This window comes from Vulpes lagopus, chromosome 11 (assembly GCF_018345385.1).
Source record: "Vulpes lagopus strain Blue_001 chromosome 11, ASM1834538v1, whole genome shotgun sequence".
NCBI classification, from domain to species: Eukaryota; Metazoa; Chordata; class Mammalia; order Carnivora; family Canidae; genus Vulpes; species Vulpes lagopus.
In genome coordinates, this window is record NC_054834.1 from 66,556,176 (window position 1) to 66,576,515 (window position 20,340).

The 20,340-nt window shown below is 42.0% G+C and overlaps 1 protein-coding gene across 9 annotated transcripts in view; it reads left to right on the forward strand.

The window, feature by feature from the left end:
- AMBRA1 (autophagy and beclin 1 regulator 1) overlaps window positions 1–20,340 on the forward strand; it is a 172,924-nt gene that overhangs the window by 66,482 nt on the left and 86,102 nt on the right. For 6 of the 9 annotated variants that reach the window (XR_005990657.1, XM_041773936.1, XM_041773938.1 and 3 more), the window contains 3 exons: window positions 2,853–3,032; window positions 15,606–15,686; window positions 16,110–16,210. Coding sequence is in view for 8 of the 9 variants with exons in the window: in XM_041773936.1 (XP_041629870.1) it covers window positions 2,853–3,032; window positions 15,606–15,686; window positions 16,110–16,210 (362 nt within the window). In the remaining variant the exon portion in view is untranslated. The remainder of the gene's footprint in view (window positions 1–2,852; window positions 3,033–15,605; window positions 15,687–16,109; window positions 16,211–20,340) is intronic. The other 3 variants (XM_041773939.1, XM_041773940.1, XM_041773944.1) reach the window with 1 other exon arrangement.

The following is a 20,340-nucleotide window of genomic DNA, read 5'->3' on the forward strand; positions in this document are numbered from 1 at the left end:
TGCTATTAAAGAGTTTCTTTTAGGACAGCAATAGGAATCTCATCCCCAGAATTTTTAACCTGACAGAGTTTAACAGTGATTCTTTAAGACCATTATTTGTCCTCCTTTCATGTAATAAATCTTTTATTTACTCCTACTCAGATTTCTTTATCACAGAAAGTGTCATACTTTGTGGTGTTGCTATATTTATATTTCCCCTCTGAACACAGAATACATTTTCTTTGGAGGAGAACATATTCTTCCTTGAAGAAAACTTGTGGATTTATTTAAACATTTAAAATTTTTACTTGGGACACCTTAGAGTTTGGTGATTATCCAGCTCTTTAGTAGGAGACTTGATTGCTACCTCATTACTGGCTGTTTAATTTCTTTTTCCTCTTAGATTTCACCCTGTATGATACTTATTAGGTCAGAGTCTTTGTGGGACCTTTCAGCATTCAGAACCTTAGCTTCCCTGTGGATACCTAAAAAGATGAGTCCAGGATGTACTTATGTTTAGTAATTGTGCAGGAATCCTTTTTTCATTACCATTGATGCATAGTTTTGTAGCTTAGGGAATTCCTATCCTATGGTGAAATTAAACAGTTGGGATTACCTAGTGCTGAAATTGTGCCCTTACATAAAAGGGCAGTCTTTATTGTTGTCTGCATCAACATTCTTCCTACTTCTGTCACCAATAATATAATTTTCCCATTAGTTAGCGTGGGCTATCAACTGAGGAATGAGTGTACTTATGGTCACTTTTCAGAATCAGTTCCAAAAAAAGAATCTTCATTCTGCTCTTGAAATGTTTTTTATATTCTTTTCTAGTCTGATTGACTTGAGAATTTAACCATCAATGGTTGACTTCTAAAAGATTTCTGTGTATTTAGTGATTTAGGAATAACTCAAAACTGCTGACTTTTGTCTCTTGAAATTTCGGATTCTTGATTCATCCTTGCAAAATGCATGGCAACAGGGACCCAAATGGATAATGGAAGCTCCACAACACATTGAGACTTTTAAGAAATAGCCCTTGTACTCCGATCATCTTGGCCAAGGCATTTGTTTATCCCATGCCCGCCTGCTGTATAATTTGGATTCAGGAATGCCAGACACAGTATATTATTCTATAACAAGGACTTTTGAATTCCAAAGATTGTCATTTGATCTGCTTAGGAATTCCATTTGATGATTGGCCAGAAGGATACCACCTCTGATGACTGGCATTTCAGAGGTAGCCTTAGTTCGTGTAGTAAATGACTGCAGAATCTCTTTGGCCTGAGTCAGTAGATTTACTGAGGATTTTCCCAGAAACTATCCAGGGGTAATGAAAGGTCAGGCAGCAAGATTTTGTAAATGCTTTTTTTGTAAATGATTTTGTAAATGCTTTTCCAATCACTGGATATAACTTCTATTTCCATTCTCAATCAGTTTTTCCAGATTTCCATTAAAAAAATGTATATTTATATGCTTTTTCCCTTTTGTATTCAGATGTTATAGAAGTTAGGATTCTCAGGAATCCTCAATAGGATTATTGTGTTTCCTTTTAGTTTTTTGTTCTAATTGCAGAAATATATATGTTTATATATGTATTAGCATACGCATACCATTCTTCAGTTTTTCTCCCACTTAAATTTTTGTTTGAGAGTTTTTCTTGTGTGTTTATAGGGATGACTTACTCTTTTTAATAGCAACGTAGTGTTTCTTTGTACATATATAGTTTATTTATTCTGTTGCTGGGCATTTGGGACATTTCCCTGTTTTTCACTAATGCTAACAACATATACAGATATATATATATCTTTGTATCCTTGTGTTTTTCTGTATGATAAAATTCCTAGTGGAATTGTTGAGTTAAAGTGTGTGCCTCAGGCAAGTTTTAAGTCTGGAAATTTCTTAGGAATTCACTTAATATGATCATGTAAAACGTTTTTCTATTATTCTTCTCTTTCTTATTATGTAGCAGTGTTGTGAAAGATGGAGGAAAAACTTGAGAAAGAAGGGGATGTGGTGAATTGTATGAGACACTAGATGTTTTCATGGAGTATGAAGACACTAAGCCCCAGCTGGAAGAATAGAGGTCTAGACTAATTATCCACTGAGAGTAGCCATGGTAAGGGAGAAGAAAGAAGAATAATTGTTGTCTTGTACATTGCTTAGTGCCCATGTAGCCTCTGATGCTCTATTGTAAGAAATAGAAAATCTTTTTTTCCCTGTTAGGTTTTGTTTTCCTGCATATATTTTACTCTTTTTCGATGCTGAATATTTTCTCTGTTACAAATACCTATGAATAATCCATAGAGCTGAGAGGTTCCAAGAGCTCATTTTAGGGAGTGAGGACAAATCTGGAGCTAGCTGTGTGGATTTGTTGGAGAAGAAGGACATCCCGGTGAAGATGGTACCTTCTTTAGTCATGTCTGGTTTGCCCTCTCCTGGCCTCTGTTCTCTATAAAATGAAAGAAGGGCTGGCCTATAGATGATTGCTGTGGTCCCTTTTTATTATATTTTGAATATGGATGATTGAAGAAGACTGTGAATCTGTGTGAAGGGTACCCTGAGAAGCTATGGAGGGTCCCTTAAGAAACAAAAAAGGGAGGTTCAGTGTTATCCCCTTGGGAGGGGGCAGCTGTTGAGCAGATGATGACTGATGAAACAGCCTCTTTGCCTTCTCTCGGAACAGAAACACTGGTGGTAGTCTGATAAACGTACTATGCAGTACAGACCTCCTGGTGAGTTAAACGCCCTTTATTTTTCATGTCTCCGGAGTTCGCCTCAGCAGGGAGATGCCATGGGAGAGCTGGATTTACTGTCTTCCAAAGTATTCCCCACATTAGTGCTAGTTTGTGTTTGTCCATCTCTGTCTCTCTCAGATTATCTCCTGCTGCATACTACGCCCAGAGGATGATCCAGTATCTCTCACGGAGAGACAGTATTCGCCAGCGCTCCATGCGCTATCAGCAGAACCGTCTCCGTTCTTCCACCTCCTCCTCTTCCTCAGACAACCAGGGCCCATCAGTAGAGGGAACCGACTTGGAGTTTGAGGACTTTGAGTAAGTACCTCCTCAGCTTGCTTTCTTCCCTGTCCTTCCGAGCTGTGTGTGCTTCCAAGTTGACCACTGTCCAAGCAGCAGTGGTTGACATTTTTGCTCCAACCCCCTAAGTTACTATTTATGAGTAATAGGATGGTTGAGGGAAAGGGGGTTAAGATGCACAGCCCTACCCCATCCCCCTACCCCTCCCCACCCCCCTCTGGCAGTTGTGCTGCTGATTCACCAGAGCCTGTGGGGAGACAGCCCATTGGCCCCAGGCCAGGCTGGAGAAGATGACTGCTGCTCCATGGGCAGCACTTTTATTTCCCCTTTGCGTGAACAGTGGCTGTGGAAGTGCTTCTTGTGATCTTTCTTCATAACATCAGGGAGACAGGACTGTTGGTATTTTTTCTCTGAAGCATAGTAGGTAGCAAGATTAGACATCATAAGAATACTCCGATTTCCCTGAAGACAGTTCCTCTTAGTACCCTTGAATCACACTAATTCTTTGAAGTCCTATACCATTGCCTAAACTTTCTCCTTCTCCCCATCTCTCCGATAAAGATCCTTTGAGAGTTGCCTGTCAAGTTAATGTGGTGGCTTAAGAGGTAATTCCTTGCTCTTCTGGTGTTGTTGAGTGGTTTGATTAAAGGGCAGGGGTGAGCTAAAGGAGCAGGGTCAGCCCCACGCATAGGGTCAAACACCTCCGTCTTACTGCTGTGTTTGAACTCTCTGACCTGTTGCTCCTGACCTTTCTAGCAATTCATTGTGTTTCTTTCCATTCTGAAAGCTTTCCTGGCTTGCATCAAATTGGACATTTGGCTCTTGTTTTGATTCCTATATTTTGATATTCTCAAACATGGAGAACGAATGAGAGAGGAAGAGAGAGAGGGAGGGAGGGAGGGAGGGAGGGAGGGAGGGAGGTGGTTAAACATTATTTTTTCCTCCTTTGTATTAGAATAGGACAGCTTGTCAGTCATTTTCCTTTTTTCCCCCTGCTCCATCTAGACATAGCCTGGTCAGGTCTGAGATGTTAAGAGTTCTTGCCTCCTGTCTACCTTCCTCTTCCGTGAGCTGAATGGATAGTTCCCCAAGAGCCACCTTGCAAAAGAGCTTTAAGATGCTTTGGAGAAATCTCTCTGCCAAAGATGGCTAAGAAGGTGGAAACAAGCTTTATACCAATTTGCCTTCCTGATATGATTCTTAAACACACTAGCAATTGTGTACTTGGAAGCAGAAGGCAGACTGAACGGGCGGTTCATTTGTCTGGGGAGGATGTAAATGTGAAAGAAATGCAGGGATGCCCTGAAGCAGCTGTGGTGGCCTGGGGAGTAGGGGTGCAGGTCCTCTCTCATCGGCTACCCTCTGGCTCCCAGCACGTGTCATTCTCCCTTCAGTCCATTCTAGGGGATGGTGGATGCCTATAATGGCCATGAGGGCAGAGTCACCACTCTCTTAGCTGGACAGACACCAGTAGTGAAATATATTCCCCTGCGGGTTACGATGATTTTTCCAGCACCGGGTCTATTGAGAGAATCAGTTTCAAGTACATGCCTAGGCTTCTGGGACTTAGTACCGCTGAAAAGCCTCAGTAATCCAAGGGAGATCTGGGAGTCAGTGCAAATTGCATAGCCTCCCTCCATGCGGGTTTGGAAGGCTGTGTTATCTCTTTGCAGTGGTGAAACGTGGGGCTGATGCCTTTGAGCTGTATCTTGCCTCGTGACTTGTCCTTCACAATGGAGTTCTGGGTTAGTTTAAAATGTTCTGTTCTCATCTTACCTTCTCTTTCTTCTGCTACCACCTCCTCCCTCTCCCCTTCCTTCCCCCTCGATTTTCCTGTGTCAGACTGCCTCCTCTTTGTGCTCCCCACAGCCCACCTGTGCTCTCACCTCCCTCCTGGCTTCAGCACGACCTGAATTTGCATTGCCTTCTTCACCTTTCCTGTGCTGACTTACCATTGTTACTCCCTGGGGGTCTTCTGTTGTTCCCTGGTTAGGAATGAGGCTGATTTCTCTTATGCCTCTCCAGAAGTCTCTCACAGGGTGTTTGCCCTTCTTTTTGGGCTGATGCAGATTGTAATCTTTTTTTAATAGCTATGGATTAGTCACTTCAGTGTTAGTATTAGTAGTCCAGGTCTCCTAGTGAAGGAAGTTGCTCGCTGGTTGATGCTGAGTTACTATCTCTTCGTTTTTTCCTGTCTCTTTCCCTGCCCTCCTCCCTGCTGTTGTAAACTGAGCATTGTTTGTGGTTGCTCCTTTTAATTTCTAGGTTCTCTGAGGAGGGAGTGAGTGAGAAATGAGGGAATGTACCAGCCCGTTTTAATTTCTCTGCCCCAGTCCTTTTCCTTAGCTTTGATAACTAGAAGGAAAGTCAGAAGCTTGTATAGTCATAATTTACAGTTCTTTCAAGTACAGAGAAGCAGGTAAGTTAGACAGGGCCTGAACTCTCCTAACACTTAGCGTGCCATTAAGAGAGACTGTTCTACTGGTGTCCTCACCTTCACAGTGCACCGTGCTCCTCCTGCCTTTGCCATCCCACTTTGACATCTTCAGCTCTTCCCATTTACTAAACTAGGGGTCATTTTGCCATTCTCTACCTTATTGCAACCAGGTGTGCAGAGTCCCCAGATCCCATCTTTTTTTGGTTCTTTCCCATCATCCAGCTGAATGAAAAATATCAGCTATAGTAATATTTTTCCTGTGTATACTAATTTACAACATATAAAACATTTGTAGTATATATAAATATATTAATATACTTTATATATATATTTTAAAATCTTGTTCAGTCCTTACAATAACCCAATGAGATATTTACTCCATCGTAGTATTTTTTTAATGAGGATACAGAGACAACTAAGATTGGACATGTCTGAGATTTGAGAACAGGAACAAACATACTTAGTGTCTCATTTTTTTGTCCTGTAGATTTAAAAACCTTAAAATTGGGGGTGCCTGGATGGCTCAGTTGGTGAAGCATCTGACTCTTTAAAAAAAAAAAAAGATTTTATTTAATTATTTGAGAGAGAAAGAAAGAGAATGAGATAGTGAGATAGAGCATGAGTGGGGAGGAGGGGGAGAAGCAGCCTCCCCACAAGCAGAGAGCCTGACGCAGGACTCAATCCCAGGATACTGAGATGATGACCTGAGCCGAAGCCAGATGCTTAACTGACTGAACCACCTAGGCACCTCAACATCTGACTCTTGATTTTGGCTCAAGTCGTGATCTCAGGGTCATGAGATGGAGCCCCGCCTCAGGCTCTGTGCTCAGCTGGGAGTCTACTTGAGATTCTCCTCCCTCAACCCCCCCCCATACCTCCCCCACAGCATGCGAGCGCTCGCGCTCTCTCTCTCTCTCTCTCTCAGATAAATAGATCTTTAAAAATAAGTAAATAGGGCAGCCCCGGTGGCTCAGTGATTTAGCACCGCCTTCAGCCCAGGGCCTGATCCTGGAGACCCAGGATCGAGTCCCTTGTTCGGGCTCCTTGTATGGAGCCTGCTTCTCCCTCTGCCTATGTCTCTGCCCCTCTCGCGCGCGCGCGCGCACTCTCTCTTTCTCTCTCATTAATAAATAAATAAAATCTTAAAAAAATAAAAATAAGTAAATAAAAACCCTATAAATGATGTAGAACCACATTTGAGCTCTTGCTCCCTGAATTTGCTGTGGAAGAACACTCTAGATTTATCTATATGGAGGATAGCTTTGAATGTTGGTCAGCATCAGGTTAAATTTTCTTTTCTTTTGTGGTCTGGATTAATGACCATCTACCCAGGCAGGCATCTTCTCCTGCCATTCATCTCTGTCTGCAGCCAGGATTGAGACTGCAGGGTCCCTGTGTTTATCAAAATGCACAAGCAGGACATCCAGAAACCTGCTGTCAGAAGGTCTGTCCTGAAGCCTTCAGCATCTGTCTTTGCATAAAGATATTCACAAGCAGACTAAAGGTGTGGCTGCCCCTGACATTGCTGTCTGCCTGCTTTTGAGCCCAGACCACCAGCTACAATGTAGAAAGCAAATAAGCATAATTGCCATTTTAATTTTCACCATCACTTTGGAAAGAGGGTGGCTTTTATGAAGCACTGTGGTGAAGTGCCCTGTCCTACTAGTTGTTAAGGCCTGCATAAGAAGTGGCATATGTCTATTGTTTCTGTTATCCTCAGCTCCTTCCTCATGTTATCTCTTATTCTAAATGTAATTAGAATCCCAGAATCATCCCCAGCTTATTCTTGCCCTTCTTGTGTCTTTTTGTAACTGCTTTACCTTCTAAGGCAAAGAATATCCTGAGCCAATGACAGAACTAGAAGCTTCAGATTGGATCAGTCACAAATATCTACACCATACATACCAGCTGCAGGGGAATTATATTCACTTCTTAAAATTGTTGCCAGCACAGAAGAGAGCAAGTTCTTCATTTACCGTTGTGACACTGGGCTTCCTTTGGAAGAACATCACAGTGAGGACTCTAGTCCTTCAGCCTTACAATGAAGTCACTTCAGGTTTATTACATTTGTTCTCTTCATTCTTCTAATTTATCTGGTTATATTTGAATTTTTACCCAGAAATGTGTATTGTGACCAAATAAGCAAAAATGTTTCGCGGTATGACAATCATTTCTAGGTGCCAGAAATGGATTCTAGTTCCTTAGTTTGGCATGAATTGTTCTGGCAGTACACATACACATATACAGCCTAATGCAGAAAGAGCTTCTCCTTTTATGGTCCCTGTCCCCAGACATCTTCTGGCAAGGAAGTTGTTAAAGGTCTTTTTGATATGTGATGTAGCTGAGAGTTCTGAAGGCTGTCACTCAGCTCTGCCATCTGATTGGGTTGGCATAAGAGAAGTTGCTTGCCTTTAGTTCAGAATTTAACATTCTTTGCCTGTCCTTTTGCTATAACTGAAATTTAATTGAGCTATGGCAAAGAAAATACATTAAAAACCAAATAATATTACTATTATCATCTGTGTAAAGGTGAAATCCTAGCAACTTTGTGAGATTCATATACTTTAAGTTCTCGTGGCTAGAAATTCCAATAGAGTGAAGCTACGTGTCCTTGGTAGTAGGACTCCTTGCTCCTGCTCTCTTTTCTGTGCCCAGAATTTCCAGGACTCCTGTGGGAGTTGGTGACTACTAATAACAGATACGTAACTGTAGCCAAGAAAGGGAAGGGTAAATCTTTAGAGAGTGTTCTGTCTACTTCATTTTGAAGAGGAGTTGCCTTTGTTCCTTCCTTTAACTTACAAACCATAGACTCTTTGATACTAGAAATACAAGAGAAATTCTAAGGAAACACACTTTAAAGTTTTTCTCTTTATAGATTGGAACTTGCTAGAACAGTCAGAAATCAGGCATAGAGGAATAGAAGTAGTTCCTACAGTGGGATGAGATGAGAAACTGTTCTCTTCTTTTTTACCAGAGAGTTTTAAATAATTTCACTTACTTGATTTCCATAGTGGTTGATTGTTTTTTTTACAAGGTCGGTTTATAAAAGAGAAAGTTATATGTCTTAAAATAGGACTGTCACTTCTAGATATTCTTGGGAGAAAGGCAAATAAATGTACAGTCATAGAAACATGAAGTATTTCAGAATTCCCTTGTTGATAAGTTTGTCTAGATTCTAAAGTCCAAGTTATGTGGCAAGAGATGAGCCCCAAGAGTTAGGGTAACACCACATCTTTGGAGAGTCTTGTGTATCTTACAAAGGAGGTGAACTTTATCCTTTAGGTAAAAGGAAGTCATTGAAGAGTTTTAGGTAATGAAATAACATGAGCAGATTTTTACATAGTAACTTATTAGACAGACTATAATAAGGTAACACTAAAATACAGAGCAGCATTCTATGAAGGGAAGAGGGTATTTGGGGAGATGTGAGGAGGCTCCCAGCGTTTCAGCTGGGTGGACAGACTATGTAGGACTTTGATGAATTGATGTGGAGGATGAGGGTAGGGAAGGAGATTCTAGGAGATTCAAAGGGACTTAGCTAAGCAAAAGCCCAGAGACAGAAGATTTACAGGGTTTATTCAAAGGACCCTGAATAAATCTGTGGCTAGAGTTATAGAGTATTTGTAATACGAAAGAGCAGATGGAAAAGGCCTGAACTGAGGGCCTGGAATGCTTGACCAAGAAGTTTGGACTTTATTTTTATCTGGGGGCAGCCATTACTGAAGACCTGTTTGAGGCGGCTACTTCTGACAGCATTGGCTAGGGTGACCTAAAGTGGCAACTGTACAGCCTGGTTTAGGAAAACCAGTTAGGAAACAGTGGGTGAAATACAGGAGAGAACATTTGAGGACTGGACCTTACATGTTGGGTGTGTATGAGGCCTGGTGTTTTCTAAGAATGGGCCTGAACGTTTGTGGACGTTCCTGAGAAATTAGCTGCAATAGCTCAGTTGCCTGACTTCCTGCTTCCCAAACAAAATATTGCCCGAGTCCTTTTTGATTCCTACTTGAGCCAGTTTTGAACTAAGTAGGTAAAAGAGTAAGTGACTCCTAGAGCAGCTGTGGGAGCAGGTGGGAACTGGGATCACTTGTCAGTGACCACTGTCCCCATAGCTTGACAACTCTTGTCTAGAGATTGGCCCTGGGTTCTGGTTTTGGCTGAGTCAAAATTTGTCCTTTGATTTTGGGCAAGTCCCTTATCCACCCTAGGCCTCAGCGTCTGATCTGTAAAATCAGAGGGGATAATCTCTGCAGTTTAACCCTGAAGCACTCAGATCTTTGTGGGAGCTGACTACCTTAGATGGACTTCCCTCATGTTCAGCAGAGGCAGAATAATGAAAAGTCTCAGAAAAGGGGAGAGCCTTCCTGAGGATTAGGAACAGGATATCTGGCACCAGAAGAGCCCCAACCTATTTCTAAATATATGCCTACCTGAATTCTAGCTCTTACCTGAAGGTTTTGAGCCTATTGCTTGGTAACTTCAGAATTAGCATTCTTTCTGGGCCAGTAAAATACATATGAATATTTATTATGGGGAATACTAGAAGAGAAAGAAAAGGGAATATATGTGGATCGTCCTTGGGTATAGTATGGGAAAACACAGAATGAAAGAATTAAGCAGCTCAGGAGGTAGGGGGAGTAAGACATAACCACTTAGAGATTTTTTTTTTTTAACATAAAATGTCCAATAGGAATATGGAGTGTATGCAGATGAAATTAGGCTAGAAATTAGACTAAAGGTGGAGAGGAATTTGTAAACAGTAATTATCTGTTATATTACTGCTCCTTAGGGAAAGTTAAGGCTCCACGGTTCCAAAAGTTTGTGCTCCTATGTATCCCCTGTGAATGACACCTGAGGGCCCTCTCCCTTCCTCCCAGAAATCTAAGCCCTTACACGTGTGCATGATCCTTGACAGTAAAGACAGGGGCCTCGGTTTCTTACTGTGAGTACTAGGGTTAAGGAAAGGACTTGTGCCATCCAGGGAGAGGAATACCAGCTAGGCCTTCTATTGTCTGGAGATTGAGTAAAAACAGAAGAGCAAAGGGAAACACTTATTTTTTTTAATAGTCTAATTTTCAGCAGAGTCAACTGTGTATGGTCAAGAGGACAATGGCCTTTTGAGCTTTTTGCTGCAAGAGCTTCATTTATAAAGACCTGAGGCAGAGCTGTTTGTCATGAGGAGTAATGACAACCTGACTGTCTGGTCAGGACTTCAGACAGCAGTCTCTAGGTGTGTTTTTCATTCCTTTAAATTACGGCCTCTCTTTGAGGCAATTAATCCCAGGCATTTAGCAAGAGTTGCTGCTGTGTGTCTCTCCCTTGTTCCAGAGATGCATTTTCTTGTATTTAACATTTGTCTTGGGTGCCTTATTGTTTGAAGGGTGTTTTTTTCCATATAAAATCTAGTATAAGAAAATCTTATTTTTTCCTCCCTCTCCTTCCCAAATACCCCTCTGAGAGTTAATCAGAGATGCACAGAATTCAACAACTGGAACAGCCATTAATAACTCCACCAGCTTCTGTCCTGCTGGCTTAAAGGCAGCTTCTAGCTGATGAAATTGATGAGGATTTCTCTGGTGTTTCCCTGAAAAGCATTCTGGTGACAAAGAGTCCTCCTGTGAGGGAGGAACAGTACCAGTATATTTGCATATTCTGTTCTTTACTGGCTTGGTTGGTTGGTTTGTTTTTTTCCAGGTCCCCTTGGGAGAGGGCATAAGGCTGTGTTACATTTAGGCCCCTGTGCGTGCGTGCGTGTATGCGTGCATAGCTCCCTCCACCAACCCTAAGGTAAATGGTCTGCCTAGGGCTGCCTTTACCCTCTCTTCATCTGGCAGACAGCCTCTGGTCATTCAGATTTCAGTCTCTGCCTCACTCACTTTGGCTTAGGCAGCCTCGAGTAACATTGATCTTATATCTGCACCAGAGTGAGTGACAGAGTCTGTATGGCTTTGTAAATATGGCATTGTTTTAAGTATTTTTAAGTCCTTTGCCCTTTTCTTGGAACTCTTAGCAGTTTCCCTCTCCCCTTCTTCCATTTCCTATCACCACTGCAGATATTCTGTGACCTGAATTTGGTTTCTGTGGCCCAACTCCTTACTTCTGAATCCTCCCTTCTTTCAAGACCACAGAATCTAGGGTCATGAGTTGCTCTTTTTGCCTCTAGTCTGCTTAGAGACACGCTTTAGTTAGGGATTTTTGTGGTCAGTACTAATGCACAGAGCCTTTATCCATCTCCTTGCTCACTTGTCCTGCAGTCAAATGTTCTGGCCTTTGCCACCTTTCCCATTCTTGTTTACAGGGTTTTTCCTGGAACAGCATTTGAGCTCTTTTCTCCTAGCTGTTCTTTGTTGTCTCTCCTAGGCAGCATCTCACTGTGTGTTCACCGCATTCCACAGTTTTCTAATTGTTTTGAGGCCCGTGCGCTTATTCTTCTCTTTCTATGCTAGAGTTCTAAATGCTTTTAATTTGAAGTCTTTTCTACATTTTATTGAGATGCCATTTAGTTCCTACTTCTCCATCCTTAGTCAAGATGTTAAGGGTGAGGGCCAGCAGGTGCATGTCTATTCACTTAGTGTATATGTCTTTCATGGTGCTGAATGTGACCATCAGTCTGAGACTTTGTGTTTGAGCCAGCTGATCTCATTTGTATTTTCCTGTATATCCCCCATTAATCTCTAAGTACTGTAAAGCCATTATCTCTGCCCATGTTTTTTGTCCTACCTCCCTTTTTCAAATGGAAGGAGAAACTGAATCAGAAAGGAGTTGGTTAGGGGAGCCTGGGTGGTTTCGTCAATTAAGTGTACAACTCTTGATTTCAGCTCAGATCATGATCTCAGGGTCGTGAGATCAAGCCCCGAGTTGGGCTCTGTGCTAAAGATTCTCTCTCTCTCTCTCTCTCTCTCCCCCCCCTCCCCCTCCCCCCCTCCCCCTCCCCCACCCCACCCCTGCTTGTGCACTCTCTCTAAAAAGAAAAGAAAAGAAAGAAAGAAAGAATGGAAGGAAGGAGGGAAGGAGTTGATTGTCAGTTTTAATAATAATGAAAAGAGGGGGGATCCCCGGGTGGCTCAGCGGTTTGGTGCCTGCCTTGGACCCGGGGCGTGATCCTGGGATCCCAGGATCGAGTCCCATGTTGGGCTGTCTGCATGGGGCCTGCTTCTCTCTCTGCCTGTGTCTCTGCCTCTCTCTCTCTCTTTCTCAGTCTGTGTCTCTCATGAATAAATAAATAAAATATTTTTAAAAATAATAATAATGAAAAGAGGCTTGTGAAGTATGTCGAAGGAGCCCAGATTTTCCCCCAGCTCTAATGTCTTTGTCCGTTTTTCTAAATTGTCTCCTTATGTCATTTCACCAAGCTCTGTGCCCTCTTTGAGCACTGGCAACTGCTAATCAGTATGATCTAGTGCACTGGCTTCTCCTTCCCTGCTCTTCAGCCCTGCTGACACCAGATGGAGTACTGTTTATTGTCCAGGAGAAAAGGGGTCTTTGGACCTTGGAGAAACCAGTTGTCAGCTCCACAGTGTGACTGATTCTGGGAAGGCCAGCTCTTGCTCTCAGAGCTATGGAATAGTACTTGCATTTATCCCATGGTGCTCCTTTCTCTGGCTTAGTTTTTAATCTTTTTGAAGCTTAGGGCCCTTTTTAATTTCAAAATGTTTTCTAACTTCCTCATGATAGTTAACTGTTCTTTTAGTGCCCGTTGATAAGTAAAATATGCTGATATGGAAAGCTGTCATCAATTCATTTGTACTTTTTTTTAAGATCTATTTATTTGAGAGAGAGAGAGAGAACATGAGTGAGCCTGAGGAGGGACAGAGGGAGAGGAGGGAGAGAATCTCAGGCAGACTCCCCACTCAGCTGGAAGCGTGACTTGGGGCTTGATCTCACGACCCTGAGATCACGACCTGAGACGAAATCAAGAGTTGGATGCTCAATCAGTTGAGCTACCCAGGTGCCCCTCATTTGTACTTTTTTTTTTTAAGATTTTATTTATTCATTTATGATAGACGTAAAAAGAGGGGCGGGGGCGGCAGAGACACAGGCGGAAGGAGAAGCAGGCTCCATGCCGGGAGCCCGACATGGGACTCGATCCCGGGGCTCCAGGATCACGCCCCAGGCCAAAGGCAAGCGCTAAACTGCTGAGCCACCCAGGGATCCCCTCATTTGTACTTTTAAGTGAATTGGTACTTTGATCAAAATTTGAAGCTTCATATATTTGAAAAATAATAATATGCTTAATTTGAGAACTATCTTAATATTTTTCTTTTCCTGTGTGTCTGTGGCTACTGAGATCTTAAAATGATTTGTGTGCTTCTGAGAGCTGCAATCCACTGGTCAGGAACTTCTGATTTAACTGTTCTTTTTAATAACCTTTTTACTTTCCATGTAGTGTCTGTCTGTTTGTCTCCCTCCCCCAGCTTGCCTCTCCCTTCATCTGTAGAGTTTCAAGTCAAAGGGATATGATATGTTAAGGAAAACAATAGTATACCTTCTCTTTTGGGAAAATAAAGAGCAGTACTGACTTTTAATGGATCAGCTTCCAATATCCCTGATATTGATTCCTTTGTTAATGCACAGCATCCAATCCCACCAAGATATAAAAACCTTCCTAGGCTTTCATTTCTGGCTTGTAAAGCTCCCAGTGGTCCATTTGAAAGCTAAAGTATTGTCTTAACTTTGGTTCGAGGGCCAGTTCGAAGATGATCTCATTAAGTTGAAGATAATCCAAAGGGAGAATTTAGGAAAAAAATATCAAATCAAGCTTTTAGAGGTTTATTTATTTCATAGAGTTGGTTAAGCAGCTAATTAACTGCACTGTCCAGCCGATGCCCTTTGGCTTATTGTTCCTTTGATGCATTAGAAAATAAGCCATGTGAAGTCCCTGTTTTCTTGTAGGAGGCAGTGAAGTATAGTGGAAAGAGCAAGGGCTTCAGAATCAAATAGATGCTCTTTGAATGCTGCCTCAGCCACTTACCAGTTGTGTGACCTTGGGCGTTTGCCTTTCTGGTCCTTAGTTTCCATATCGGTGTACTTTTTTTTTTTTTTTAAGATTTTTAATTTATTTATTCATGACAGAGAGAGAAAGAGAGACAGGCAGAGGGAGAAGCAGGCTCCGTGCAGGGAGTGGGACTCCATCCTGGGTCTCCAGGATCACACCCTGGGCTGAAGGTGGCGCTAAACCGCTGGGCCACTGTGGCTGCCCTTTAGTTTCTTTTCTTTCTTTTTTTTTTTTTTTTTTATGATAGTCACACACAGAGAGAGAGAGAGAGAGAGGCAGAGACATAGGCAGAGGGAGAAGCAGGCTCCATGCACCGGGAGCCCGACGTGGGATTCGATCCTGGGTCTCCAGGATCGCGCCCTGGGCCAAAGGCAGGAGTCAAACCGCTGCGCCACCCAGGGTTCCCTGCCCTTTAGTTTCTATATCTAAAAGCGAATGGGATAGTTAGAAGGATTAAGTAGAATAACATGTTAACAACCTTTATATTAGAACTTAGTAGATATTTAATAAGTGGTGGTTATTACTATTGCTCTAACAGACCATAAAGAAAACACCTAGACTTTTTTCTTTTTACTCAAATGTTTGGGATTGCATTTTCTGATACTCTTCATCATTGCCAATTTTACAGGCTCTAAAAAAATGGACTGCCTCGTCTTTCTCTTGTGTTGTTTTTCTTTCACTTTTCATGAGTGATTTTTTTTTCCCACACCAAAGACCTAAACAGATTCATTTAGAGATAACCATTTGCTGAATGAAATGGATGGGGGAATTTTTCGTCCTTCAAGATAGCCCAAAGCTAAAGTTTCTCTGTATCTTTCAATCTAGAAAAAGAAGTTTATGTATTTCCATTCCAGGTCCCTTGGAAGATCTAAACTTGGCTTTAGTTTCAGGTGATACAGGGTTCAAAGATCACATTAACTCATGAAAATGTTCCTCCTTTTTACCAAACTGTCAGAAAATGCTCATAAATCTTTTAGTTGAGGTACCCTAGAAATGTAGTATATTAATGTGCCATCCAAATTAGTAAGCAACCGGATGATTAATTTCTCTGGGATCTTCACCTGAGTGTAGGAATTTTGTTTGGGAAATATTTGCCTTTTGGGCCGGTGACTGGTTCTGCTTTAGTGACTCTTTTATATGTAGTCTTTGTTTTCTCCAGGGACAATGGTGACAGATCTAGGCACCGAGCTCCACGCAATGCCCGGATGTCTGCACCTTCGCTTGGACGCTTCGTTCCAAGGTAAGAACTAAGTAGTCAGCCTTTATGAAGGAGCCTTTATGAGAGCGGGATTTCACTTTTAAACCTCTTTCTGGACTTTGGATTTCATATCTGGAGTTATTTCCTAGTGAGCCTATAATCCAGCCCTGCCGTCTAAAGACTTGACAGGAGATGATTGGCCACAACAAAAAGATATAAAAGTGGCCTTGGGAGTATCCTATTCAAGGTTAGAAGCCCTGCAAAACTGCAGAAGAAAAAAATCAGGAAGGAGATATAGTTTGCAGAAGGACAAATCCCAGGCATTTTTACTCTGTGCTGAACTTTTGTGGATTCCTAGGTTTAGTAGATCCCTTAGCCTTGATTGTTGGGGGTAGGTGGATAGTATATCTCCTTTGTTTTATGGTGGTCTTTTATAGGCTTTTCACATGTGATTCCTTCTTGTAGGCGTTTCTTGCTGCCTGAGTACTTGCCTTATGCGGGGATTTTTCACGAACGTGGACAGCCTGGCTTGGCTACTCACTCCTCTGTTAACAGGGTCCTGGCAGGTAAGGAAATGTTTCTTTGGATTTTGAAAATTTGAAGGGGCATGGAGCCAGGTAAAGCTTTCCCCTTCTTTACCTATGTTGATGTGATGGCATCTTGGCATCTGGCTGAAAACTGTTTGAGGTCTTGTACTCAGTTCTTTACTTAAAGGCAGGAAACTAGAATGGGGCAAAGCTGTTTATCTTGCCCATTCCCACTTTCTTCAAACATCTTTTTTTAAAAAAAAAAATTGTTTAAACTGTTTGTTTGTTAATCTAGCAATTAGATTCTGGCTATGCTTTTAATTGAATGATAAAGGTGTCTTGTTCATGTTTTGGTTGGTGAGATACTCATAAACCAGATCCTGTGATTTAATTAGGAGCTTAACGCATACCTCTTCAGCCCTTCACTCATCTGCCAGCAGATGGAGTTTCCAGGCACTGTGGAATCTTCCAGGGAAGGAGGAGGAGAAGAGACCCATAGAGCTGGCTCAGAAATCTCAGAGACAAAAAATGGGCTGGACAAGCCCATCTGAGACAGTTTTATGGTGGCTGAATCGCTCAGTGACCAGTGTTTTTGGGTTAAGATACATGATGTTAGCAGGCTCTTATAGTATGTGCTGCTGCTTCTGGGCAATGTCTAGAGGAGGAAACAAAGCAGAATCCTGTTTTTTCCTGACAAAGATTATTTCCCCATCACACTCTTTCCTTCACTATCCCCTCACTTCCACTGTGAACCTCTAAATTTATGTATGTGAAGGCATGAGAGGTATAAAAATCAAACCACATTTAGGTGTGTAAAGCGTCTGTTAAAAATTTCATAAAGACATTATGTTTTGGAAAATCTGGGCCATGTGGTGGTTAAAGGTAGGAAGGGATCTGTGTGAGGCAATAACACTGTCAGCCTGGGAGAATGTGATTTCTTTTTTCTTTTTTTAAAAAGATTTATTTATTATTTATTTATTTATGCATGAGAGAGACAGAGAGAGAGAGAGAGAGAATGAGGCAGAGACACAGGCAGAGGGAGAAGCAGGCTCCATGTAGGGAGCCCAATGTGGGACTCAATCCCAGGACTCCAGGATCATGTTCTGGGCCAAAGGCAGGCGCTAAACCACTGAGCCACCCAGGGATCCCCTAGAATGTGATTTCTAAACAAGCTACTGTGACAGCTGGAGGCCACAGGATCTGGCCTCCCCTAGGTAGGACTATTCTTGACCCAATATCAAGGCTTAGAAGTCCCAGAAACCTCAGTGGGATTCTCTGCTAGCCACCAGGACTCTTTGTAGGTCCAGCCTTGGCGAGGAAGCAGACTACATTTGGTCCCCTGACAACCTTGTCTAAGGATATCTGGCCCTTGGGGGTTAACAGACCCCATGTCTCTGTGTGTCTCCATGCTTGATGTTTCTGTGTGGCTTGGCTGATGGCATGTGGAAGCTCCTCACTGACAGATAATCGCTTGCTGCCAGGCAATACTATAGAGCCCTACTCCACCCTTTGTTCTAGACATCTGCCTCCATCACCCCACACAGCACCTCCTGTTCCTCTACTGCTGGAAAATCTGTGTTTCCTTGGCATTTAGCTTTGCTTGGGAATGGCTGTATATTTATTTCTCCTTAGATTTAAGAACTATACCATCATTTCCTGTTTCCTCCTTGATGAGGAGAGATCTGACCCCCAAGAGGCCCCCTTTCACTTAGAGATACTTTTGAATACAGAGGTTATGTTCCAGCAGGTAGTTGTTAACAGATATGAAATCTACTGAGAAAAGTTCTCTAACAAAGAATGTGCAGTATCTCAAGGGGGAGGAAATCTAGACTCTCAAGAACCTCACTCTTGAGTTAGATTAGCAGATGGTTTCCATTCACAATTAAACTAGTTTCTTCTGTTTTCTTAAGATATGTGTTACAGAGAACCTATTGGTCTTTTCTTAAAGGCCCTCGTCATTTGTAGATTCAGGTTTCCTCTACTGTCCAAAAGTAGAGTGTTCCTAGAAAACCTTTTGCAAGCCAAAATGGTGCAACGCGAAGGAGCAGTTACCATTAATTTATATGGAAAAAATTTTTAGTGTACCCAAACCCCCCCCCCCCAAAAAAAAACCTCTTTTAGGCTTCTCTGATACCTTAGGACACATCTTGCTAATGGATGCATGAAATAAATTGAGATAAAGCACAGATGTGCTGACAGATACAGTTCAAAGCTATGACAGCTTGATGCTCAGGGTGCATGCTGCCTCTGTAACAGCTCACTGTAAAGCAAATGCTAAATGCTATTTTCACTTATTGCCTTTTTTCGTGAAAGTGAAAATCCTCTTTGGGTTTCCTTCAGTTAGCAAGAACAAAGTACTAATGTAGGTCTTTTGTAAAACTGAAGTGGTGTAAAGCAGACTTTCAGGAAGTGGGGGGGACTTGTGTTTGGGTGCCCCTCCAGTTTCTGTCGACAGCCGTATTATTTGTCTCTTGAGAAAATTCCAAGAATAATAACAACCAAAAAAGAAAAAGAAAAAGCCTAACATTTATTGAGCACTTGCTGTGTATTAGGGAGTATTTTAAATACTTTTCCACTTTTATTTAATTTCTTTCTTGCAGTTATACTGAGATAGGTGCTATTAGCTAATTAACAGTGGAGGAAACTAAAGCCCAGAAGGCTGACTTGCCCAGAGTGATACAGCTAGAAGTTGAGAAGCCAGAACTGAACTAGGCAGTGGGACTCCAAAGCTTCCTAGTCTACCTCCCTACAGTTATTTTAAAGGACAAAGCATCAAAATGCCATGCTTCTTCTAGGACCTTAATCTAAGGAAGAGGGAAAAGAGCTCCCAGGAAACTTGTTTGATTTTCAGGGTTTTTCTTACTTAATTCCTCTGTTTTGAGTGGTTTCTAGACATAGCCTTTTATGACCCAGTGCTGTGTGCTGAAGAAAATCATTATGTAGTAGCCCTTTCTCTGAGCCGTCTAGCCTTCACTGACACAGATTTTTGCTTTTTATTAAACTTACTGCAATCATGTAATAGAGCTCCTGTAATAACGGCTTTTGGAGTGAAGGACAAATTGGCCTGTTAGCAGTAAGCACCCAGTTTTCCTGGAAAGGCAATTTCACTTGTATGATTGGAATGAGGTTGTGATGGTCTCAAAACAATTATATTCAACAGGTATTTGTTCTGTAGCTATGTACCAGGTGCTGTTCTAGGCTACCAAAATGAATAAGAGGCATGATTCCTAACCTCTATAGCTTAGCTCAAAGTTTACATGGTTGACCATACCTCAATCTTGCTGTTTGGTTCTTAGCTTCAAACATAAAGCCAAACCCTTTGAAAGGTGAATGCCTTTTTTGCAGGTATGAAGCATACACACACCTGCAGTTATAGGAAGCCTGACCAGTACTATGGTGGCAAATGAGTCTCCAGTGAACCATAGCCAAAGCCATTTAGAGTCATCAACAAAAATGATCCATTCTGCCCACTTCCTCCCACATGAGCCTTAGAGTGATAATAGAAAGCAGAAGCTACTACAAGGAAGTGTTTTGATTATTAATTTTCATCTCTCTTTCTTTATCTGGTGCCTTCCGCACAATTCTTTAGGTTCCTGATGGCCTCTAGTCACCCATCAATGCACATCATGCCCCTTCTTTAGCAACACAAATTCTAAACCTATACTTAAAAAGGTATAAGTAAATTTAAAGCTATTGCAACTCTACCAGGTGTATTTTTTGGGAAGCACACAGAAGTCTGGGGAGCTCCCTCTGCTGACTTTTTGGTAGACAGCTCTGGCTCTGTGCAGTAACAGCCACTGATAATAAAAGACATAAAGTTAATGACTGCCTACTATGAGCCACATGCTGTCCTAAGTGCTTTCCCATATATTACCTCCTATAATCATTATAGCAACTTTGTGGAGTAGATGGTGCGTTTCTGTTCTACGGGGAAGAAAACTGACATTCAGAGAAGTCAGGTCACTTGCCCAATATAACACAGTGAGAGGCAGACCTAGAACTTTAAACTAGGTTTGTCTGCCTGACTCATAATCATCTTCTGTGCCATGTTTTGCCAGAGTTCAAGTAGGGGGTATCTGCCAAAAGGTTCATAAGCTTAAAATATTTTTCTGCATGTTTGAGGCCTCATACAAGTAAAATGAGAAGTCCTGGCATTTGACATCTTCCTA